Source organism: Babylonia areolata, chromosome 4 (assembly GCF_041734735.1).
Source record: "Babylonia areolata isolate BAREFJ2019XMU chromosome 4, ASM4173473v1, whole genome shotgun sequence".
Classification (NCBI taxonomy): domain Eukaryota; kingdom Metazoa; phylum Mollusca; class Gastropoda; order Neogastropoda; family Buccinidae; genus Babylonia; species Babylonia areolata.
In genome coordinates this window covers 14,823,319-14,850,663 of record NC_134879.1, presented here as the reverse complement: position 1 = coordinate 14,850,663, position 27,345 = coordinate 14,823,319, and the positions used below count along the sequence as shown (strand labels likewise).

The following is a 27,345-nucleotide window of genomic DNA, read 5'->3' as shown; positions in this document are numbered from 1 at the left end:
CAGAACTCTTTCATTATAAAATCATGAGAAAAAAAAGAGAGAGAGGGCCAGTGCAGGTGACAGATTGCTGCTAAAAATAAACGCACTTTAATTAATCTAAAATAATAATAATAATAATAACATAAAAAAATTCAAGAGAGCATCAGTATGTTAGCAGTTTTATATGCAACTAAGAACCTGGAGCAATCCTCTCTTTACTTACACAGATCATGTAAATTGGAACTATTGTAATTGAATAGTGTTTAGAGCAAAATTATTTAATTAGGCGTTATATATTTAAACTTATTATTATTATTAGTAGTAGTAGTATTGTGCCCCTGCTTTATTTTATTTCTTGTTGTGTAGCGCGCGCGCTGACCGCAGCACGCGAAAATCCGGCTAAAGTCGATTTTTTTTTTTTTTAAATTTTTCTTAACATTTGTATACATTCTACAAGTTTAAAAATCACAGATTATTAAAAAGGATCTAGTAGTCATAGTTTTGTGTTTTTTTGTATGATTTTTTTTAAAGTTCGTGTGCCCAAGGAGTAGAAATGGAGAAATCGGCTTTTGAAAAAAAACCCACATATTTGTGTGCCTATGGCTTAAAAAACAAGAATTATCCTGAATGAATACCTGTGTGGTGTCAAAAGATTCAGAACTGAATAAACTTTAGATTTCCATATAAAAGAGGCACAGGAAAATTCGTATTTTCTCTCTGCATTACTCAAACGAAGACTAGTATGGCAAGTGGAGGAGTGACGTCATGCAATACAGATTATTCAGTCACATGGAAAAAACAAACATATTTGTCTGCCTGTAGCTTTAAAACAAGAATTTTCCTGAACATGTGTGGTGTCAGTCGATTGAGAATTAAGTAGATTTTAGATTTCGATATGACAAATAAAGGCACAGGAAAATTCGTATTTTCTCTCAGTACTCAAAGGCAAGAATGGCAAGTAGAGGAGTGACGTCATGCAATATATATTATACAGCCACAACAAAGCCGACGGCGACAGTGAATGTTCAAATATTTCACGCCTATACCTAAGCTGATGCATGAATCTTTGGAACTTCGATTCGGCTTAGACCCAGATCAAACTACCGTTTACGAACTGCAGTCATATGTATTGCCACACAAATCAGCGGATGTAGAATCAGCCTGGAATATAAGACTTAATTATTAATCTCTATGGCCTGTGTTGCGCAGTTCTGACTATGCATGATGGAGGATGAAGGTGATTTTGCACCGCAACGCAATCGTACCACTTGAATCGTCCTGATGCCTGAAACAGATGATGCGTCTGCCGAAAATATTTCACCAGAATTTGCTTTTGACACGTTAGTAAAACCAGAAAGTCGCAACAAACATGGAGGAAGTGTGAAACTTTGACAGATCTAAACAATGATCTTAAACCAATGAAATAAAGATGGATGTGGGCTGTTGAAGATAGAATCGTTTCGTTCGCAGCACACAACTTGGGTTCGAAAAATACTAGTATCAGATGGTGATAAAAAATATGTATCATATTCCTATCAGTACTGTTAACTCCCCCATCCCTTCCTTTTGTCACTTTTTTATGTTTTGTTTTTGTTTTTATTCAGCAGGGAATCGCGCATAAACATGGCTTTGCTTGTTGGCAGAAGCAAAAGAAAAGCATGGAACACATGGAGTCGGACTGTGTAAGCAAACAGCTAATGCTTTCCTAATGATGATGGACTTTTTAACTGAGGGCATCGTTGAGCAGTTTGTTGCCCTGTTGTTTGATTCTCTGAACAATCTGCGTGTCGTCAGCATAGTCAGACTGCCTCTCCTCGCTAAAGAAAAAAACAACAACGAAAAACATTGGAAAATACTCCACCCACATCAGTTGCTCTTGAACGGCGCACAAAGAGAGCAATTTATCCGTGTGCTTTTATCTGGAGTTAGAACGATGGGGATTGCAAAAAGGTTGGCGAAAGACGTGGCGACCTTTGTGGACCATTCTACAAAAGCTCAAGACACTTGATGTGAACTGATTCACTGCTCCTGCACAGTGGTGTGCAGAGAAAGGTGCAAATGCTGCAAGACCAACTTAAAGTGCACATCCTTGTGTACATATGGCAGGGACTGTCACAAAGACTAAACATTGCCCAGCTGGAAAGAGACAACCCAACTAGTCGAAAAGGGTTTTTCAGCGACTTTGTGATACCAGCTTGATGTTTTAGTTTTTCAGTCAAGCTGAAACTATCAAAATTGTTTATTTAGTTTCACAAAGTGCACATTATGTACTTTGTGACTCTTGTAACCACACATCCGATGACATGCAAGTGGGATCTTCATCTCAAGAAACTGTTCCCCCCCCCCCCCCCCAACCGCCCCCAAATTCTCATCACCCCCTCCCCCCTTTTCCACTGCCCTTTGATGTCTCGTGAGAGTGATGAATAAATGAACGCCCACTAACCCCACCTTAAGACTTATTCATAGCCACAAGTCTCTGCTTCAGATCTCCTTTACAATTTCTGTGATGTGGCCTGGTGTCCTAATGGCAGATGCAAGCAGGCAGCAACCAGACTGTGATTGGATTGGGCTGGTCACTTTTGTAACTTTTGTTTTGAGATTGTGCCAGCCAGTCATATATCTGATCATGTAAGCATGTTGTTGGATCAGTCGTTTACAGTCAAAATCAGTTACTAGAGCACTGTCTGTAAGAAGAGGACCTTGGCTGATGGGTAAAAGCAGATGTACAGTTTACTAAACTTCTGAGGACTGTGAGTTAAACATTCATTTTTTTGTGCTTTTTAGTATCATAGCAAATATGATTTGAAACGAGGATAACGGTCTTACTGTATTTCCCACATAATAAGATATCTGTTTCGGTAGTCACAATAGCATGATTATACGCAGTTACCACGAACTTATAAAACATATGTTGTTGTTCAGGCATTAGAAATCCCCCACGCCTAATTATGGATTTGCTGGACAAGGCATCTTGCTGTGACCTTATTACAGATTTGATTAATCTCCTGACGTGCGGCTGACAGACTTTAAACAACACAAATCAGTTACATTCCAGATAATCAGTTTATGAATACAGCTAATACAGATCTAGTGCAGCAAAGTATTTGTGTAAATGGTCACACGTAGTGCGATAAACAAACACACTTGTTTAGAACAATAGTCACGGTAATATAGTCAGTGCGTGTAGTGACCTAATTTCAAGACTAAATCTAGCCATTTGAAGAAAGTGCTGGTAGGTCTATGTGCCTCAAAATGTTCACATAACATCACAGTACCTGAGTGCAACATATTTTTATTCGGTTGTCTCTGGCTACAAATCTTATATTTGTCTTCAAAACATTTTAAGTTACGGGTTTGCCGGTCCAGGTCATCTGGTTATACTGTGACCAAATTACATGTGAAGTGCTTAATCTATTTAGTAAAGTGTCTGAAACAAATAATTTACATAATACAACAACACACTGACTGAAAATTAAAAGTGATGCTCGAAGGAAAGACAACATTTAGATCTGCAGTTACAGTAACGCGGCAATGCGTGAAGGGTGGCCTAATTTCATAGCTATTTGTAGCCAAACGAGGAAAGTTTCAAGATGTCTGTTGCTTAAATATGTTCAGATTGACTCACAATTCATGTGTGCAACAGGTCATGCTTTCACTTGACAACCTAACTCCTGGTATTCCCTGAGAATGCTGCGAGCCGCTTAGCAGATGATGTTTTCGAAGACGCCATACTTGTTCACTTCACGTTGCGTCGATTTTATGAACACACAGGTCCGTCGATGAAATTTTTGTGAGTCACACACCCCACAGAATGAAAGAACATCAATTAAAATTTGCACAGAAAGCCTGAACTTTCGATGAAAATTAGTTTTTGTTCTAACTTTGAGTCGGAAACTGGGCAAAATTCGAAGAATCGTGAGGACCCGGCTAAAGTCGCCACTTACTGAGGGTAACCAGTAAAACCGTTGAGAACTAACTACATTCATACGCGTTCTTTATTCAGAAGGTCTGGGGGAGATGCATGATTAATGCCTGTTCACTACTCATTTCCATTTATTACTTCGCAGACCGGAATTTCCCCATTTTCGTTACTTTCGGCATGCAACTGAAATATGGGCAAAAGAGTGCAGTATTTTTCTACATGGTTTTGACAGGCATGCACCTGAAAACACTGAAAATACTACAGTTCCAAGGTTTTTTGTGCAAAGATACTTACCGACAGCAAAGATAAGACTTCGAAGATGCGACATTTATACAAATCCCGATCTTGATGATTTTGACCCTAACCACTTGGCTGGATGCGACTTTAGCCGGGTTTTCGCGTGCTGCGTCACACACACACACATATATGGTTAGACATAGATATATATATATATATGTGTGTGTGTGTGTGTGTGTGTGTGAGAGAGAGAGAGAGAGATATTCCAGACCGGTAAATATCGTTTTGTTAACAGATTCTTTGCTGCATCGTTTTATTTATTTTTTTTTTTTTAAGTGATAAATTGAAAACGAGTTGAAAATAAGATCACTTACCAGACCCCCATCTGAAAGCTGCGTACATATTTTTCAAACCGAATATAAGTATGGACCGTTGACTGTCACATCAGTAAAGGACAGACGCGATATTATATTATACACTTTTTGTTTTCATATCCCGTGTCAAGAAACACCTCAGGGTTTTTTTTTTTGTTTTTTTTTCCTCAGTTTGAAATAGTCACAAAATGGTGTAACCTCGCCGTGAAGAAGGGAGGAAGTGAAACCGTAGAACTGGCAGCAAGTTGTAATGTCTGCGTTAAAGACTGCAGGGACAGTAAAAATCTGAACCCGCACCCAGCCTATTTTGTCGTCCGTCCTTCCTCTCCCATTGATTGACCAGAAATAGATCCTGTCCTTTCCCCCCCTCAAACAAGGCACAAGGATGAGCTGTTTTGCCATGTGTGTGTGTGTGTGTGTGTGTGTGTGCGCGCGCGCGCGCGCGCGTGAGTGTGTGGATGCCAACAACCTACTCCTCCCAAACTTGCGGGCGACTGGCTGGCTGGTTGGCTGAGCAGGAAGGCTCAGCATCGGGTTTCAACCGTTTCATCAGTTAAACGGTGCACATTCGATGGTCGCTACGTGCCTTTCATCAAAGCACAAGAAAAGAAATCGCTGATTAATGGTGTTATATCAAATCAACGCAAATGGCGTACAATGAAAAGAAAGAACTACATCATGAATGAACCTACAAGAGAAAAAAAACAAACCTTATATTGTGGGCAAATGGAGAAATGAATGAACTAGAGTAACTCCATCTTTATTTCAGGTCTAAGTCAGTTTTTTTTTCTCAAAGATTAAAGTACTGAACGTGTTTACTTACAATAAACGGACAAGTTTTTATTACAAGACTCATTTAGAGTGTTATCTACGGGGAAAATTAATATATGTACGTGCGTGCATGTGCGCGTGTGATTACAAGTGTGTGCGCATGCGCAGCCTGGTGTAGACTCATACATATGCATGTGCGTAGCAGTCCGTGCACGCACACGGACATGTATAGTTATGTCTGTCTGTGTCAGCGCACATCGGGTTTGCTTGTTCATAACACTAAACACGTCGTTAAGACAGATAACAATCAGTGTGTGTCCAAAATCACCATGCAGATAGACGACACATATATATATATATATATAATTTTCATAGAGAAATCTGTTGTGATAAAATAAATACAAATACAAATATATATATATTGTTTATTTCATGGTACATACAGAGAACTGGTTGCCAGGTCATCTCTACGGTCTTGAGACTACGGCCGGGGTAGAAGAATGATGGAGAAGAAGTAGAAGACATGCATGGCTTCAGTCGTGATACAGCGTTACAGATAGGGATATCTGAAGCGAATCTGCGGTCACCGAGAAATATATGATACGGTCCACTAACCTCCCGCCTTTTGAGACCGACGTGGTTTCCGCGACCTGTCGCTGTCAGTACCCATGCAGGGCTCGACACGAGGATGGCGAATTTCACGTTGTCAAGTAAACCCTTCAGAAATAATACGTACCCTCCTCCAGCCACTCTTTCCAAACCTACCTTGATTTTTTTTTTTTCTTCTTTTTTTTTAAACTCGCAGCACCCATACACCCGACGCGAGCGGACGAGCGCGCACGCACGCCCACACACATGAGAAAACTATCCAAGTCACCTTTAAGTATATCGATATACAGATGGTTCAGGCAGGGGCAACATCGATAATTATGTCATTATAAGTAGAAAAGTACTATCGTAATTCATATTGGTAAAAAAAAAATTGTTATCCAAGTCACCTTTAAGTATAACGATATACAGATGGTTCAGTACTTGATAACAATCAGGCAGGGGCAGCATTGATAATTATGTCATTATAAGTAGAAAAAGTACTCTCATAATTCATATTAGTAAAAAAAAAAAAATCTATATTCACGGCAGAACTTTTGGGTATATTAATGGCCCGGGATTAAATATTTAATTAATCTTCCAATTACCATATTTCAAGTGTTATTTTGTGTTTATTCTAAATCTGTATTACAAACATCTTCAAAATCTTTTAAATTGAAGACAAAAGGAGAACTCGGAATTCGTCATGTTTGACCATCCGTGGTACAATGATTAGTTTTTGTTGGATCCCTTTTCACGAAGGGATTATGGGAAATGAGCAGGTGGACGGCCGTTGTGCGATAAAAAGCGCAATGAATATTTAAAATGCCAAAAAAACAAAACAAAAAAAAACAACAACACGTATTCCATATTCATCACAAGAAGGTTATTCCGAGTATACTGGAGAAAACTTGCTGGAACCATGTCAAGAACAGAAACAGGAGTCTGACCCTGTCACAGAAAATGCAAACTATTACTCGCGCAAAATTGTTCGTATAAGTTCTCTTTATACAAACCGACATTGCAGTAGCAGAAGGCTCATCAGTCTAATATACAGATTGCGGCTGGATGCTATAAAAACAATTTACTTCTAAAGTAACTTGCATTTGTGGTAATCAAATTAATTACCCCAGTGCATATGGTTTTGAAATTGTGTGACTGTACCAGCGAGTAGAAAACGAGCAGCAGTTTATTTCAGAATCTAAAGAAAGACAAACTTGTTTTTTCCCCAAGGGAACGGCATTCCGGTGTGGAAATCAAAGAAAATATAGGTAGTTTTTCTCATTTAAAAACGTATTTCAACCAGAAAAAAATCTCAGTATCATTACAGATAAACGGCACAGAAAAAGTTGATTTAGGACACCTGGTTTCAATGCAAATAAGAAATGATTTGAACCTGGAACTTTCATAGAATTACCATGCCCATCATATGGGCATCCTCTGCACACAGTCCTCTGTCAGTGCTGGAATGAGGGAGCTGTACCGCAGGACATGAGGGACGCCAAGATTATCACCCTCGACAAAAACAAGGGTGAAAGGAGCGACTGCAACAACTACAGAGGCATCTCACTTCTCAGCATTGTAGGCAAAGTCTACGCTCGGGTTCTCCTAATTCACCTGCAGAAACTGGCCGAACGCGTTTACCCGGAATCACAGTGCGGTTTCCGAGCAGAGAGATCCACGGTAGACATGATCTTCTCTCTTTGCCAAATCCAGGAGAAGTGCAGAGAACAGAGGATGCCCCTGTATGTCGCATTCATTGACCTCACCAAGGCCTTTGACCTAGTCAGCAGAGACGGCCTTTTCAGGGCTCTTCTTTGCTTTTCTCCTGAGACATGCGTTCAGCACAACGCAAGAAGGGATCTACCTGCGGACCAGATCAGATGGCAGGCTCTTCAATCTCGCCCGCCTCAGAGCAAGGACAAAAGTCCACGATGCCCTCATCTGAGACATGCTCTTTGCTGACGATGCCGCAGTTGTGACCACACCCAGCGGGACTTGCAGTCACTAATGGACCGCTTCTCGCAGGCCTGCAAAGATTTCAGCCTGACCATCAGTCTCAAGAAGACAAATGTCCTAGTCCAAGACACGCCATCTCCACCAGCCATCACCATTGATGACTACGAGCTTGAAGCCACCCATCAATTCACTTACCTTGGGTCCACCATCACCGACAACCTCTCCCTTGACACCGATATCGACAAGAGAATCGGGAAGGCAGCCACAATGCTAGCCCGCCTCACACATAGAGTGTGGAAAAATCCCAAGCTGACCACGAAGACAAAGATGGCTGTATACAACGCCTGCGTCCTCAGCACCGTGCTGTATGGCAGAGAGGCGTGGACCACACATGCTCGACAGGAGAAAAGGCTCAATACCTTCCACCTGAGAAGCCTACGGCGCATACTCGGCATCTCTGGCAAGACAAGGTGACAAACACTGAAGTCCTGACTTGCGCTGGCCTCCCGACCATGTATACCATGCTGAGACAGCGTCGGCTGCGCTGGCTGGGCCACGTTCGCCGCATGGAAGATGGTCGCATTCCAAAAGACATCCTTTATAGAGAGCTCGCCACGGGGCAGAGAAGCATCGGCCGCCCACAGCTGAGATACCAAGACGTTTGCAAACGTGACATGAAGGCACTTGAGATCAACACTGAGTCCTGGGAGGACTTTCCAGATGACCGCAACAGATGGAGAAGCACTCTCAAGAATCAGCTACGGATTGGTGAGGACAAACTGTCAGCTGCTGCAGCAGAAAAGCGAGCTCGCAGAAAAGGGACGGCAGCCGACAGACCAGCAACAGCTTACATGTGTGATCGCTGCGACAGAGACTGTCTCTCTCGCATTGGTCTCTACAGTCACAGGCGACGCTGCTTGGTCCAAGCAGACAGCCCAATTAGACATCAGGTCGGTATACTCTATCCATGGTCAGCCATGACCGAAGGAGGCCTACTGACTGACTGACTGACATGTGGGTCACAAATTGATGACGAGAAACACTTTTTGTTTCAGCGTAAAGCATATGAATAGCTGCGAGAAAAACGTACCTTTTTTAATCAGGTGTAGCCAGATGCGCAAAATTGTTTCTGTTTTGTCATTTGATGATTACATTATAATTAATCGATTGCCAAATTTATTGCAGAAGCACAAAAAATAAGAGAAAGATTTGTTTTCCACGGGCAAAATAATGTTTTAGAAGGTAGTTAACTATAGTTGACTGAATGCTGACGTATTCTGGAATGAAAGTAGGGAGTACTCGAAATTATATGAGTGAGAGGATGATCGAATTTCTTTTTTCTTCTCTTCTTCATTGAAATGTTGAAGTGATACATTGCATATATATTTTTTTATTTTTTTTTATTTAATAAAGTATAGAGTATTGTAATCTGTTGACGTGAAAAAGTTACTCCCTTGTCAAAAGACCTTTGCAGGCAATGACAGAAGAAAAAAAAAGAAAAAAAAAAATCAAGTTGTTTCTCTCTTGTCACCTTGATACGTTACTGTCCATTTCTTTTCCCAGTTCATGAGCACAAGTGTTCTGTCAGTTTTGTTTTCCATAGCACAATACACCTTGCTGAATTGTCCAGAATATCCAGTACTGGTCACTGATTCGTAATAAGTTCCGACCTAAAAATGTGGGACACGACAAAATTCGTGGACCCATTATGACCTCGCCTGCACAGCATGTAGACAAACGCAGCTCGGAAATCTCTCCTGAAGAGACCGTAGATAAAGGGATTGACAGCACTGCCCGTGTACTGGAAGAAGGTGGCCAAAGTGCTGGCATAGCCAGGGAGGGAGTCAGGCACACACACCTTGTACAGCTTAGTGACGCTGAAGGGAGTCATGCAGATGAAGTAGACGAGAACCACAACTAGCAGGCCTTGCACTGCCTTGGTGCTCGCACCAAACTTCGCTTTGGGCAGATTCAGAGAGATTGCAGACTTTGGGGTTTTTAGTGATTTCGACTTCAAATCGATAGTCGGTTGAGGCTGAGGCTTGATTTTCTTGGTTGTGTAGAGAATGTTGCCGTAGGCGACCGCCAGTATGAAGCTTGGCAGAATGAAACACATGGTGGTGTCCATGATGATGTAGGTGAGAACAGGGTCACCATAGAGGTGCCACTGGATAGCGCAGGTGACTTCCCAGTAATCGTAGTCGATCCAGTCGTACAGGATAGGGGCCAGGCCAAAGGCGAGACCCTGCAGCCAGGTGTAGGCGATTAGGAGCTGGACACGGCCCTTGGTGATGTAGGTGTGGTAGCGCATGGAGTAGTTGACAGCCACGTAGCGGTCCAGGCTGATTATGCAGATGGTCAGGATGGACACGATAACGAAGCAGTAGTTGGCCCCGCACACCAGGGAACAACACCTGTCGCCAAAGACCCACCTGAAACAAAACAATACAATACACAATACAATACAATACACAAACTTTTATTTTCTTTTTGGCAGCAGCACATGTCCAACATAAGAAGAAAACAACAAACAAATAAAATGAATAGAAAATAAAAAGACAAATTAAATGGCACCAAATGGAAATAGCTATATACAAATATACAGATTACTGAAATTTACGTGCCTCTCCATTTCAGTCAGCCAAGCCGCATTGCTCACACACACACACACACACACACCACGCGCACACACACACGCACACATACACTATCTCTCTTCCTCTCTCTCTCTCTCTTCACAAAATATGCAATTACAAAGATCATAGTTCATTATAAAAATCAAGTATCACCAGAGTAAGACAAGAATTAAACCAAAAAGCAGCACTTCCATAGTTCATCACAAAAAAAAAAAGAAAAAAGAAAAAAAAGAGAGCATCACAGAAGAACAACTTTCATTCATTCATACTAATCAAAAGCCTTTACACAACTTCTTCACCCACCCCCCACAACCCCCAACCCCCCCACACCGCCATATCCCACACTCCCCCTCCTTTGGAAAAATACCTAAGCACAATCGCGCCCCCCCCCCCACCACCACCCCCACCCCCTACACACACACCTTTCATCCTTCCATTAACCCCCCCAAAAAAAAACAAACAAACACAACAACAACAAACAAACAAAAAAACCCAACCTTACAAGCACCACCTGAGTTCACTCATAAATGTAACAACCTGTCATAATTGCACCACAAATCAAAGTTTTAAACATATCACAAGTACATAAATAAATAAGTAGGTAACACACACACACACACATGCACATGTTCCCACCCACCTACACACACACATTGTATAAATACACACACACACACACATACATATATGTACACACACACACACACACACACACATATATATATATATATATATATATATATATATATATACACATACATACATTCACATACATACACACACAGACCACACACACAAAAATATATATACATATATATATATATACACACACATACATACATACATACGTATACACACACACACATATATATATACACATATACACATACATACACATATCACATACATATACATATATACACATGCAACACACACACAATCAACAGGCTAAAATAGCAAACCATAAAGCTGCACTTCCATAGATCACTAAAATTTAGTTGCAACACAGTAAAACAATTTTTACTCATTCATACCAAATCAAAAACCCCTAGCACCACATTCTTCCCCCACTCCACCCCACCCCCACATCCTGAGGTCCATAATTCACATAAAACCAAATACACACACAAACACACACACACAAACACACACACACACACACTCTCTCTCTCTCTCACACACACACACACACACCAGTCATAATTTCACCACAATTTTCAAGGTTGTAAACATATCATAATTACATAAATTAATAGATAAGTAAGTTAAAATAAATAAATAAATAATTTTTTATAAGAAGTAAAAGCACATATACACCCACACCCATGTTCAAACACACACACACACACACACACACACACACACACACACACACACACACACACACCAGTCACAATTTCACCACAGTTTACAAGGTTTTTAAAATATATCATAAGTACATAAATGAATGGATAAGTAAGTTTAAAAAAAAATATAAGAAGTAAAAGCACACACACACCCACACCCATGTTCACACACACACACACACACACACACACACACACACACACACACACACACACACACCAGTCACAATTTTACCACAGTTTTCAAGGTTTTTTAAATATATCTTAAATACATAAATGAATGGATAAGTAAGTTAAAATAAATAGATAAGAAGTAAAAGCACACACACAATATATAAATGAATGGATAAGTAAGTTAAAACAAATAGATAAGAAGTAAAAGCACACACACATATACTCACCCACACACTCATACACATGTTCACTGACACACACACTCACACCATAAATGAATAGATAAGTAAGTTAAAATAAAGAGATAAAAAGTAAAAGCACACACATACAGATACACACCCACACACACTCATGCACATGTTCACACCCCCACCCCCACCCCCACACTGTCAATCAATGGATAGAAAGGTGGTCAGTCCCCATCACTTGTTCAGCCACTTAAACACAGCCTCCTATAAATAATTGCTGAGTCTTATTGCGGTTGGTATGAATGAGTTGTAGAACCTGTTGGTCCTGGTCCTCACACTCAGCATCCTGCCTGACCTTGCCGAGGCCTGGCGCCCCAGATCCTCAGAGAGCGGATGCGACTCGTCATCATGGATCGCTCGCAAGCGCCTTACAGCCATGGTATCGAACAGCGCATCTGGAGGTCAGCAACTGGGGCACCGATCAACCTGCTAGCTGTCTTTAGGATCTTCGCCAGCCTGGCCTTGTCATGCTCCTTCATCGCACCAAAGATGCACAGGCTGTTGAAGGTCAGGATGGATTCCACTGTGGTCCTGTAAAAGAGCTCCAGGAGCTTAGGGCACACGTGGAATGCCTCCAGCTTCTTCATATAGAAGAGGCGTGTGAAACCTGCCTCCTAGATCGACAGCAACGTGTTCACTGAATAAGGGCATTGTTTGGACTATCAATGACGTCACCGTGTTCACTGAAGTATAGGCACTGTCTGTTCTATCAGTGACATTAATATGTTCACTTAAGTATGGGCACTGTCTGGACTATCAATTACATCACCATATTCACTAAGTATAGGCACTGTCTTGACTATCAGTCCTCCATAAATGCTGATGTTATATTGGTCAACGTTTGTGGGGATAGGAATGTCAGTTCGATTTTAACAGTGCTCACGTATGTAACCCACCCCACATGCAGAATGTGCCTGTTCAGTGTCCACCAAAGCAACCTCCAAGCCACGTCTGGTGGAAGAAGATGGACAAATGTGGTCTTTATTTTTTGCTTTGTTGGGAAAATTAAGGACAGGAGTGGGGGCGGCCTGACTTTCGGCGATTGTGTACTTCTCTCCAGCCAATGTTTCCATCTCATCAGCTGCTGGAAGTGAAACCTGGATATGAGGCAAGCATGCGGTTTGTCTGTCCTTTCCAGACAGAAAAAAAGGAAAGCTAGTTCGTTAAAGACTGATGTATGACTGACACTCGGGGACGTTGGGAGAAAAAAACCAGAAGCAGCAGCTGTGTACACCTCTTGCTGTCTATAAAGAGAACCTTGTCATTTGTGTTGTTGAAGGAAGGTTGATGCCCTGTGACTGGCCTCAGCTGGACTGACAAGTCTTGCCAATGGACTGCTGCATGGACAGCGTATTGTCAACGTCACAAAGATTCTTGACGAAGGCAGAAGAAAGACTGTGAGGACAATGACAAGGTGTGAGTGGAGATACAAACGAGCAAGGGCGAATACTGTGCATGGCTGCAGCATCCAGTTGAGTGGCAACTAGTTTTTGGTTGTTCTTTCGTTTTTTCTACCTTTTAAAAAAAAGATCCAAGGTCATCAGTAAGAATGAAAAGACCGACAGGTGCATGTTTATTATCCTTAATGCTGCAGGAAACTTCGATTGTTTGAAGGCCACGGTATCTAGATGATGAAGAGAGTAAGGGGTTGAAATGCTTCCGTGAAGCAATCAAGTGGTAATTGATTATGCAAGACTCTCTCCACTCCCACCCTCACACACAGAGCTAGGAGAAAACTTCATTTTTTGCAGTGTTACATTAAAAAAAAGAGTAAATTATGGCATATATACAAGGAAAATATGCACTATGTGACATGGGTGACGGTTGACTTCCTTTATGCTGATCGTACCAGTGAAAACGTCTCACAGGGTCCCACAATGCAGCGTGGAAGAATCTGCGGAAACAAAAGAGTTGAATCTGGGGAAACAGTCTGATAGAAAAAAAACAAATCACATAGTGCCGTGGATACACAGAGACAGAGACACACCAATACAGGGACACAAACAGGGACACACAGTGATAGGGACACACAGAGAGACAGGGCACAAATGTGGATGCATCGAGTCAGGATACACTGACACACACACATCCAGGGACACACAGAGACAAGGACACAAACAGGGACATATAGACAAGGACAAACACAGAAGGGGGACACACGCAGAAGGGGCACACACACAAGGGGCGCAAGCAGAAATGGGACACACAGAGACAGGGGCATACACAGAAGACTCGCACATAGAGACACACAGAAGGGGGGGACACATGCAGAAATATACAGAAGGGGGACACACACAGAAGGGTCACACATTATAAACAGTGATGACACACAGAGAGGAACACAAAGACTGTGACACAGACAGAACCGACACACAGACAGGGACACACACACACACGCACGCATATACACATACACGCGCCTGTCATTAACAACAGCTACGACAGAGGTGAGCATGACGACTACCGCGCTGCAGAGACCGGTGACCGACAGGTTCACAATGAACAGGTTGGCAACTTCCTCCCTGAGGCGGGGATGGATGCAGACCGCCAGGATTACGACGGTGTTGCCCAGCAGCGTTATCACGCTGATGAAGAGAATCACGAAGCTGATGCCCGCGTTCTCTGCAACGGTGCGCAAATCCCACCCGACCTCGCTGTCACTGCCCCCGACATCCACCCCGTCACCTTCTGTCACGTTGTTAGGTGCACGCATAGCTGGGCGGAATAGGGATGGAGTTCTTCAGGACTCGTGAATTTCTTCAGGACGCATGAATTGTATTTCTTCAGGATGCATGGATTTCTGTAGGACGTTTGGGTCTCTTCAGGACGCATGGACTGATTTTTTTTTTCAGGAGGCATGGATTTCTTTGGGACGCATGGATTTCTTCAGGACGCATGAATTTTCTCCATGGCAGTTTCCCCCTCCTTTTCCTGTCTTAAAGTCTGGAAAGGAAATGATTATGGAGTTAAAGGGGATGGAGGTGGAGGGCTAGACATTGTGAACAAAAAGAACATGCAACTGCATGGCATTGAAAATTTGTGATAAGTTTCCATTTTAAGAAGTAAAACCTTTATTGAAGCTGCTTGTGTTGGGTTTGTTCCAAAAAGTTTCGCTAAGAAGTTTGCTGGTAACTTAATTTAGACTGTTACTTTCTGTTTCAAAACGCTTACGGTCAACTTTAAAAAAAAATCGTTATCTTTAAAAGATCCTTTTTGCAGCACACAGTTCACTGGTTTTTACGAGTGGGTATTTACATATTTGACTTTTTTTTCACCCTACCATTTAAGCGTTGGGGTCCATCAAGGCTTGTCTTTTATCTCCTACACTCTTCAGCGTCTTCCTAGAATGTATAATGACTGATGCCCTGGAAGGACACTGGCACTGTCAACATCAAAGGTCTTACCATCACAAATCTCTGATTCGCTGATTACACTGAGGGCTGGAGCAGTTAGGAAGAAGAGAAGTTGGTGAATCACTTTGAAGAAACATTAATCAGGTTGGGAATGGATATCAGCGCCGAGAAGAAGAAACCCATGACATTCAGCAAAGACCCATTCAAGGCCAAGATCAGTGTCATCGGTCAACTGCTGGAAAGATTAAAGCAGATAAAGTACCTTGGTGCCATCATCAGCGAAGAAGGGTCCAAGGCCGGAATACTGGGAAGAGGTGCACAGACTGCAACAGCACTGACAAAACTGAAGCCCATATGGAGAAACAAGAACATAGGTCTAAAACAAAGTTGAAGGTACTACATACCCTGGTTCTCTCTATTTTCTCGTGTGCATGTGAGTCCTGGACTCTTACAGCAGGTCTTCAGAGAGGATCCAAGCAGAGGAAATGAGATGTTCCATGAGATTCCTTGGTATCTAGTACAAAGACCACACAACAAATGAAGAAGTAAGAAAAACCATCAGTATGAAGACCTGGTATGGCCACGTGACAAGATGAGACAGGCTCTCCAAAACCACCCATCAGGGAACTGTGTCGGGAAACGTGACTCCTCCCCCCCTCTCCCGCACACACACATGCACACCCACCGACCCACCCACGCACACACAAAGAGAGATGGTTTCCAGTGATTCTCAAAATGAAAAAGAAAAAATAGATACTACACTGTACATGTCTGATATTGATCCTTCTTGGGAGTAAGCAACCTGAATGGACGGGAAAACTATTTGCATATGCCCATGCTTTGATACACAACTGACACAGCTGGGAGAATCCGGTGAACGGTTCTGTGCTTCATGAATATTTTTTTGTGTTTTCCTTAAAGTTCTTTTACTTTAAGTAAAATTCAAGTAATTCGGATCTCTTTCTCTCTTTAAGGTTTTGGCAATATTCAAGTGATTCTTCAAACATGTATATTAATTTGTTAAATTATTTCATCATTTATTACATTTGTGCCCCTCCATCCAAGCCCCCCCCCCCCCCCCCGATCCCCTACCACATTTTTTCTTTTGCTTTTTTCTTCCAAAGTTTGCATTATTAGGCAGAGTGACTATGTGTTCTGTCTATTATCTAATTATATCAATAAAGATACCAGAGGAAAAAGAGGGTGGCTACTTTCAGTCATACTGTTTTTTTTTCTGATTTCTCGTGTAGAAAGAAATGACTGAGTACTTGTAGGTGGGTGTGTTCCATGTGGCAGTGGGGGTGTGGCCAGTCACTATGTCCTTGCTATTTCGGGATAACCACGGATGGCTGAGACAGTGTGTGTGCAGCCATGCAAAGCAGCGTGGATTGGGCTCGAGGCGCATTGATGGTCTGTCACAGTTCTTCAACACCAGCATCTAATATTCTTGTATGGCACGAAAGCGGATTAGCTCTCTCTTAATTTCTGGACCAACAGTTGAAAGCGGATTAGAATGTTGAGAATTGTTGTGTACACGAAGGCAAAATATCGTCGCGATAGATAGATAGATAGAGATATATACGCACTCACCGTGTCTCACACAGTTTGGTATAGTGTAGCCGCTCTCCTCCTTATGATGGTCAGTTCCGTGTGTGTGTGCACTTAAACGATGTGTCTGCATATTCATTGCGCCTTTGTATATAAAATACCATTGTACCTGCACAGCACACTATTGTTTCAATGCGCGTACCTGTGGGAACCTTACCTTACACAAAACCGCATATGACAATGGCACTCAGCTAACTAGCACCCACGCATATGGCGTTTTATCCCCACCGCTTAGGTATCTGTATGTGTTCTCGAATTGATGACGTCATTAGTGATGAAATTAATTATTTGACGTCAATAATTTGAAAGCGCAGCGAACCACATAGCTCACAGACAAAATCTTAAGAAACCTTGGTTTGATGCAGAATGCTCAATAAAACGAAGGCGTTGAAAGATGAACTCTTCAGATTTAAAATTTTTTTTTTTTTTTAAAGTCTTCACTGGTGTTCCACAAGGTGATATGTCTCCTGTATTGTTCTCAATGCCTTTGAATGTAGAAGAAAGTCATAAAATATTTCTGAATCCCCTTGAATATTAAGCTCTCGCGTGAAGGAGGCATGTTAATCAGTTATGCAAAACTTGTTTTATCATATACAGATGACAAAAAATTCCAGACACGAAGAAAGGTTTGCAGAATGCTTTAAACAAATCGCATTCTTTTTGTTGTAAATGGAAATTTACAGTAAACCCAATAAAAACAATAACTGTGGTACTTGGTCGTACCAGATCTAGGTAGAGGAGAAGCACCAAATATGAAACATTTAAACTTAAGCTGGTCTTTCAGCCATGCAAATAAACAGAAAACCAGGCTGATGCTTTGATTTTATTTGATTTCAATCAATGTACCTTGAAAAATGGGAAAAAAAAAGGTTTAAAAATCCTAAACGAAAAAAAAAAACTTTTAAAATTGAAAAAACAGACCACTTGCTCCTAATATGAAACATGTCTGTGCCAAATATGAAACATAGTTTCATATCAGGACAGGCGTGCTACTAATTAATGTGGCATTATCAGTGCCAAATGCGAAACAGCACCAATTGATTATGTCCTACAAACTGAGCTGATAAACAGAAAACTTAAAAACAAGGCAAGAAACTACACAAGAGAAATCTAACAGTCCTTCAGTTTAAAACATCACTTTAAAACACAATGAAACTGCTGATAAAGCAGCTAAAAGAGGAGCACAAGATTCAGAAAAATCGACAAAAATATATGTCCGTCTTTCCGTAAAAGAAGCATACACCTTGTTAGAAAAATCAGCATGGGGTCGATTTCATAACCGATGGAAGGAAACGTTTTCAAAACATAAAGGGACATTATTCCCCAAGAATATTATTGAAAGATACCGAATCCATCAGCTTGCTACACAAGATTAATAACCTCAGCTTTCTTCCGTATAAAACTTGATGCGCCGAAGACAAAGTATAGTAAAAATGTTACATGCATCTGTGGTAAGCAGTTCAGTTTGCATCATTGTTTGTTTCAGTGTCAGCAGTTACATACCTTCTTGTCCAAGTATTTCAAAGAGAATAACTATTCTGCAGATGATTTTTTGAAAGTTAAAGGTTCTTATGGTCGAACTTTCACAGGCATTATTTCATAGCCCTATTTCTACATTCTTTTAATGTACTCCAGAATTGCGTTAATGGTTTCTAATTATTGTTATCATTATTGAATTATTACTGTTAAATGTAATTGCATGTTAGTTATACATTTTTTGGTAGTTTTCGACCTTTTCTGTTCCCCCACCCCACCCCACCCCTCCACCCCTCCCGTTCAGATACCGACAGATGGTCACTGGAGGCATCTCTTGTTAACTCTGCTTCTGGATTTTCGTAACTTTCTCCCTTCACATCCTTTGAGTGATGTTTCGTTAAAGGCACTGTTTCATATTTTTGGTACTTCTTCCCTGAATAGTTTTTTTTTTTCTCCCCCAGATACTGATAAGAAGCTATCGAAATTGTTCCTAGTTTTAAGTATAATGGCATTGAATCTACCAGTGACAGAAGCTTTGCTAAAACACAAGATATCTTCACTCCCGTAGGTCTTTTGCGTCAGTTTCCATATCGTGGTTTTTTTGGGTTTTTGGGTGGGGGTGGGGGAGGGGGGGGGTTCTCGCCTTCCACCACGTTGTCCTCTTACCACCCGGACAAGGATGGGCCAGCCACCGGTTACTACTACCAATTCACAGGCACTTCTCCCCACCCCTACCCCTCAAAACACAACTACCACAACCACCCCAAAGCAACAGCAGGCAGTGCATTCACTCTCAGCAACAACAATCCAGCCCACTGTCACCCAACCTCCACTACCAGCCATACTGCCATCACTATTATCACTTTCGGCAACTTGTCTCTGCACCTCCCTCCTCTGCACTTTCCTGCAATAGTACGTATCCCCCTCATCCCCTCCCCATCCCGACTCCCCAACACACACGCATACACAGATCTCACCACTAATACCAAGAGCAACATCAACCCACACTATCCCCGAACCGCCACACACAATGTAGCAGCCGTGCAAGCACTGTCACTATGGACATCATCACCTTAGGCGACAGGCGAGTGGTATATGTACGCACGCGTCTTTTTTATAGTCACATAATCCGTTTTCAGTTTCCTTTCTGCACTTTACAACCCACAAACTGCATGACAAAATGAAATGTCTATTCGCATGCTTATACAATATGTGCACGAACACACACACACACACACAGTGGTTCGCACGGGTGTACCCTGGATAAAATACAAGAAAGAAGCTTTTATCTTTTTAAGAACTAACGCCTCCATGAACTGTAATCCCGTTTTTATATCAAAGATCCGATTTGTATATGATGTATAAACTAAGCTGGAAATTTCAGTCATGGTGATATGCCCAGTGCTGTCGGCTTGACTATTAAAATCTATTTGCAAGACAGTTGCGTTCGTGGATTGGTACCGCCACTGTAGGTATCAGAACAGCAGACAAGGCAACTGCTGCCCCGACTATCTGGGCTAGAATTTGTTTATAGTGGAGAGTGTCTCGCCAAAGTTAACCCCACCCCCACCCCATCACTCTCTCTCGGCCATGAGGGTCTGAGGCCAGTCGGCGTTGGGATGGTTCCCAAAGTCCAACTGGCCCCCCCAAGGCTGCAGCACTAAGAGCCAGTGCAATTTTGCCTCCTGGTTTGAGAGTCATAGTCCTTCACAAAAGACCAAGCTGTACACGATTTCCCATTGCAGTGGAGAAACCATTGGAAATAGCAGGTCTTAACTTTGTAAACTCATGTCAATTATCGTCCTTCACAAAAGACTAAGCAGTAAATTGATTTCCCGTTGCAGCGCAGAAACCACTGGAATTACAGCTCTAACTTTTGCTGTTGGCCAAACTGTAAGCTCATGTCAGTCTGTGATTTCAGCTGAGTGTTGGAGCATGTATGTATATGGGCTGCTATACCAGTCACTGACCACCTTGCCCACGTCGTGTTGCAGGTGATGATTCTCCTGCAGCGGACCAACAACGACTGGTGGCAGGTGCGCAAGGGGGACGCCACGGAGGGCTTCGTTCCGGCCAACTACGTGAAGGAGGTGGACCCCAAGGTGGTGCAGAAGGTGGTCAAGCGGAACGTCAAGGTACCCGAGCGGGTCAAAGTCAAGAAGACGGTGATGAAGAAGGAGGTGGTCAAGAAGAAAAAAGAGCGTGCGTCAAGCCTTCGTCGAGCTCCTTCAGGTGCTAAACGGGGATGGGAGAAAGTTGTGCGTGTGTGTGTTTTGGATGATTTTTTTTTTTTAGTACACTTTGGAAATGGAATCAGGATTTCAGAATGACAGAATATTTTCTGACCATTCTGGATCATATAACTTAGTTAAGTTAGGCCTGAATTGTTTTGTTTGCCATTACATTGCAGTTTTGTTAGCTGTAGTGTTCATAATTGATTGTATGAATTTACAGATCCTTTGGGCTTTTGTTTCTTGCTTTTTTTCTTTGTTTGTTGTTTTGTTGTTGTTGTTTTTTAAAACTGAGGCATTGTTTGCAATAGTCGTACAAAATAACACCTGTACAATGCACAGAGCAGTTCATGGAATGTGTGTCCTTGTCCTTTTCAGTGCGTTCCAAGTCCAACCTGCACTTTGACAAAGACAATGTGGAAACTCGGCAGAAAGGTCTGACCACCCAGTACTCCAAGCTCTGTAAACTCTCCCAGGTCAGTTTGCAAATGCAGGCGTGTGTGTGTGTGTGTGTGTGTGTGTGTGTGTGTGTGCTTCCGTCGCCGCGCACGCTCGTGTGTGTGTGTGTGTGTGTGTGTGTGTGTGCGTGTGTGTGTGCCAACCTGAGTTGTGCCCTACTGTGTGTGTAATTCATTGAGCTGAGAAAACTGCACATGAAGAAGAAGAAGGAAAAAAAAGCAGCTTGAACTTGAACAGTTTGTTTATTGAGTTCATCAGTTTTTGAACCAAAGAAAGTGGGATAAAGCATTAAAAAAACACACAAAAAAACAACAACAACAAAAAACAAACAAACAAAAAAACCGCACATAATCTGAAATAAAGTGAAACAAGATGATAATCGTTGGGACACCAGCGCGTGCCCCTTTCCCAAATGTGTTTTCCTTCGGTGATAATACAAGGACCGAAAGACACGCATTAGTCTAAAGTACGCGGCTTGTTATCAATGTTGCTCCATCCCGCCCGTGCACCTTTCACCTTCACAAGACCCTGGCAGTAAGGTATATTAGACTCCGAAGCCAGGAATTAGCAGAAGGAGGGGGAGGGGGGGCGGGGGGGGGGGGGGGGTGAAGAGAAGGCTCATTAGTCAAAGGTACGGTTGGGTGAGTGACAATGACTAGTTTGATCCCTGCATGGTTTTGCCACAGCAGCTGAAGACCCAACCAGATACGCCGCCAGAGGGCATATTCAATGTGGTGGGCCAGTCAGTGGGAGACCCGATACAATGTGTTCGTCGATCGTTTGTGTGTGTGTGTGTGTGTGTGTGTGTGTGCGCGCGTGCGTGCCTCTATGTGTTGCTGTTGTGCATCACGCTGTGTGTGTGTGTGTGTGTGTGTGTGTGTGTGTGTGTATGAGAAAGAGAGAGAGAGAGAGAGAGTGTTTGTGCCAGTGCGGCGTATGTTTGCACAAACAGGGAGGAAATGATTAATGATAGGCTATTGCACATATCCAGCGAGGGACAGGGGTCCTCTGTCACAGTCCTGACGATTGCTGAAGGTAGAGGTAGGGGGGGAGGGGAAGAGGGAGGTCGGAGAGGGTGGAGGGATAGGGGTTGGTTATTTGGGGATTAAAGCGAAGGGTGGGAGGAGATGAAAGAGAGATATGATATGCTGTTGGGCTTGAAGGAAGTGAAGGGGATGAAAATTACATTCCCTTAGCGTATTAGAGAACAGCAGTAGTAGTGGTAGCGACTCGTTTTCTTGTACGTAGGCATTTAGGTATGCAAACAAGCATGCATACCTGGATATATGATATAGATGGTGTTCACGTTTGACACACCTCAATTACAAGCGTACTGTACACATGCACACGTTTCGAATTCATCTTCCTCTCGAAACCACACAGACATAAATCTAACAGTAAAAAGCATCTTTCTCTCTCTCTCTCTCTCGTGATAACTATTACTTAGCTCCCTCTGCGCGTGGTTGGTGTGTGTGTGTGTGTGTGTGTGTGTGTGTGTGTGTGTGTGTGTGACTCTCTATATTATCACTTCCAAACCTATCTTCCACATCCCACCCCGCACTTTCTCCCGTTCTGTATCTCTCGGTGTTTCTTTCATGCACATAGACACACCCACATCTATGGTCCACACATACCAATTTTTCACAACCCCTGCACACACACACACACACACACACACACACAGAGGGAGGGAGGTCGAGCAGCAGATATCAAGATAGATGGTGATAACCAGGAGCCACACACGGCACTCAGCTGAAAGTGAGTGCTAACTTGAATAGCATCCGTTGTCCATCGAAACTGTACAGTGATGTCAGTTTGTATTGATTCCAAATACTGATGCAGAAGACTCCTCCACCACATATAGACCACGTACTTACCTATCTGCTCAGTGAATATGGAATTGAATGAGAAGAAATTGTGCCACTTTCGTTGAGACTCCAGATCTAGATCTAATGGATGCAGCCGGTCAGTGTAATTTACAGTCTTCTTCATGGGTTCTTACGTATGATTTGAGACTGTGTCCATGCATGGTGGCGGTACGTCAGAATATATCTGGTTTGGGGAGTACGGCTCACTGTCATCTACTAATGATGTACCGGTTACTGCTGAAACGGACTTACCAGCTCGCTGATCTGACAACTAATTAATTTAAGAGAGTGGCCTAAGGTGAGATGATGAAATTATTCTGATTCAACACTGACAAACATATTGTGAACCGATGGAACTTCTCTTTGTTTCCAATAAAGATCTCCACGGTGCTTGGAACAAGAACAAACGAACCTGAAAGCATGGTGTTTTGTCAACCGAATGACATGGTCGGAGTCTCCAACTGACCTAATAACTGAATAAGCTTACGGTGTTGTCGTCTGTTTGTCCACTTCTTTTTAGACACAGAGCGACCTCTGTCGACAAATACGATGCACTGCGTGCCCGCAGAGAAAACAAGGGGGCGCACTACGAGGACATTATTAGTGTCAGTGGCAAGGTTGCACCTTCGGTCTAAAATCCTGCAAACACAACCACCGGAAGGACGCGTTCTCGGCACACACACCAACTTTATTGTGAAGCGTTAAGATGCATTGTTAATGGCTGCTTGGTTGATTTTACATTATTGGTTTTATATTCCTTTTGCACTTGTCAGCTGTGCATTTTGATCGATATTGATTTTTCATGTTTGTTTAGTTCTTTTCCCCACGTCATTTGCGTTTTTTTGTTTTTGTTTTTTGTTGTTGTTTTTTTACAGTGAATATGTGTAATTTACAAATCCAGCTTTCTCTTAACGCTCCACCTCTTTTCTGTTTGTTCTTAAAATGCATGCACAAACGAACAAAATCGTTTTGAAAGGCCATTTTTTTTTGTTCTTTCTGTCTGTTTTAATTCATGTTTAGGATAAAAGAGATCTAGCCACTGCACTTCTGTAGCCAACCAGCCGGTAATTTTTGAAAGACCAGCATTTGAGCAGTGTCATCTGGTGATTATTATACAGCAGAAACGTTATATAGTTTACCTGTGAGAATGATGATTTAAGTTAGACACAAAGTGAACAAATCAATCCCCTTCCAGCCCCCCCCATCCCCTCTCCATCCCCTACCCTTCCCCACCCCAACCCCCAGAAAAAAAGGTAATCCTGTATCTCCACATTAAATTAATTTTTCTCTAACCATACAAATGATACACACACTGAGACAACAGGAGAAGGAAAAAAAAACAAAGTGTAATGGACAGATGGTGGTGGGTAAGGGGCTGTTTAATTTGTGAATTTTGATAAGAGGATTAAAACCTTAAAAATGATAATAGATATTCTTGGAGATCCCATTTAATTCTTTAATCCCATTATCCAAATTTATAAATACAAACCCCCTACCACTCAAAGGTTCATTACACAAGCAACACCACATACTGCTTGTGTTTGTTTCAGGTACGCAAAGGGAGCCTGGAAGATGCCATCAAGCTGTTCCGATTTTACAGAGAGTGCGATGAGTTTGAAGTCTGGATGCAAGAGAAGGTCAGTCGGCGTCTTGAACTCTGTGGGAAGGGTGAGAGTGAAAGGAATTCTGATTGTATGTGTGGGTATGAAAGGTTGATGGTTGAGAAAGTTGATAATTGTACATATTTGTGTGTGCCGTGATGGTGGTGAGAAAGGTGGCTGATGATTGTACTTGTGGGTGTGATGATGGTGAGAAAGGTGGTTGATGATTGTACTTGTGGGTGTGATGGTGGGGAGAAATTAATGTGGTTGATGATTGTACTTGTGGGTGTGATGATGGGGAGAAATTATGTGGTTGATGATTGTACTTGTGGGAGTGATGATGGTGAGAAAGGTGGTTGATGATTGTACTTGTGGGTGTTATGGTGTTGAGAAAGGTGGTTGATGATTGTACTTGTGGGTGTGATGATGGTGAGAAAGGTGGTTGATGATTGTACTTGTGGGTGTGATGGTGGTGAGAAAGGTGGTTGATGATTGTACTTGTGGGTGTGATGGTGGTGAGAAAGGTGGTTGATGATTGTACTTGTGGGTGTGATGGTGGTGAGAAAGGTGGCCGATGATTGTACTTGTGGGTGTGATGGTGGTGAGAAAGGTGGTTGATGATTGTACTTGTGGGTGTGATGAAGGGGAGAAATTCATGTGGTTGATGATTGTACTTGTGGGAGTGATGATGGTGAGAAAGGTGGTTGATGATTGTACTTGTGGGCGTGATGGTGGTGAGAAAGGTGGTTGATGATTGTACTTGTGGGTGTGATGGTGGTGAGAAATTTGGCCGATGATTGTACTTGTGTGTGTGATGATGGTGAGAAAGGTGGTTGATGATTGTACATGTGGGTGTGATGGTGGTGAGAAAGGTGGCTGATGATTGTACTTAGGGTGTGATGGTGGTGAGAAAGGTGGTTGATGATTGTACTTCTGGGTGTGATGGTGGTAAGAAAGGTGGTTGATGATTGTACTTAGGGTGTGATGGTGGTGAGAAAGGTGGCTGATGATTGTACATGTGGGTGTGATGGTGGTGAGAAAGGTGGCTGATGATTGTACTTAGGGTGTGATGGTGGTAAGAAAGGTGGCTGATGATTGTACTTAGGGTGTGATGGTGGTGAGAAAGGTGGTTGATGATTGTACTTGTGGGTGTGATGATGGTGAAAAAGGTGGCCGATGATTGTACTTGTGTGTGTGATGGTGGTGAGAAAGGTGGCTGATGATTGTACTTACAGTGTGATGGTGGTGAGAAAGGTGGTTGATGATTGAACTTGTGGGTGTGATGGTGGTGAGAAAGGTGGTTGATGATTGAACTTGTGGGTGTGATGATTGGGAGAAAGGTGGCCGATGATTGTACTAGTGGGTGTGATGGTGGTGAGAAAGGTGGCCGATGATTGTACTTGTGTGTGTGATGGTGGTGAGAAAGGTGTGATGATTGTACTTGTGTGTGTGATGGTGAGGAGAAATGTGGCTGATGATTGTACTTGTGGGTGTGATGATGGTGAGAAAGGTGGTTGATGATTGTACTTGTGGGTGTGATGGTGGTGAGAAAGGTGGCCGATGATTGTACTTGTGGGTGTGATGGTGGTGAGAAAGGTGGTTGATGATTGAACTTGTGGGTGTGATGGTGGTGAGAAAGGTGATTGATGATTGAACGTGTGGGTGTGATGGTGGTGAGAAAGGTGGCCAATGATTGTACTAGTGGGTGTGATGGTGGGGAGAAATGTGGCTGATGATTGTACTTGTGTGTGTGATGATGGTGAGAAAGGTGGTTGATGATTGAACTTGTGGGTGTGATGGTGGTGAGAAAGGTGTTTGATGATTGAACTTGTGGGTGTGATGGTGGTGAGAAAGGTGGCCGATGATTGTACTTGTGGGTGTGATGGTGGTGAGAAAGGTGGTTGATGATTGTACTTAGGATGTGGTGATGGTGAGAACGTTGATGTTTGTGCTTGTATTTTTCATGATGGTGAGAAAGTTGGTTAATGACCGTACTCGTTGATGTGATGAAGGTGGTTGTTGCTTGAACTTGTGGGTGTGATGTTGATGAGAAAGGCAGTTTGTGGTGGTACTTGTGTGTCATGATGATGAGAAAGGAGGTGGATGATTGTACTTATGGGTGTGATTATTATTGTTGTTGTTGTTGATGTTATTGTTATTAATCTACCTTTCTTTTCATAAGTTTTTATTTCAAGAGGGTAGTGCTAGTGGAGTATGCATAGCTGTTTTTTTACATCCATCCCACAGTCCCATAACTTGTGCCGTTTCAATGGCATTCCAAATCCCCCATACACAACCACACCTGGGTTTGTTTGTCACTGACCCTTGTTTTGGCAGTTCACAGGGAATTATCGATGTTAGGTTGCCAGGAGGCCACACACTAGACCAGACCCTGCACTACTGCTGAGTCACTTTGGTAATGTTCAATAGTCAGTGCCTGTTCTGATTTAATGTACCTAGGACACCACCTACTAAGCCCCCTACTGACGACACTAATAGCTTAGTCGCGGAGCCA

At 42.5% G+C, this 27,345-nt stretch overlaps 1 protein-coding gene across 1 annotated transcript in view; it reads left to right on the top strand.

Annotated features, from left to right (window-relative positions):
- Window positions 1–27,345, top strand: part of LOC143280888 (spectrin beta chain, non-erythrocytic 5-like) — a 355,560-nt gene that overhangs the window by 187,529 nt on the left and 140,686 nt on the right. Inside the window, exons 21-23 of the mRNA XM_076585640.1 lie at window positions 20,666–20,903; window positions 21,281–21,378; window positions 24,780–24,866. Of these exons, the coding sequence (XP_076441755.1) occupies window positions 20,666–20,903; window positions 21,281–21,378; window positions 24,780–24,866 (423 nt within the window). The remainder of the gene's footprint in view (window positions 1–20,665; window positions 20,904–21,280; window positions 21,379–24,779; window positions 24,867–27,345) is intronic.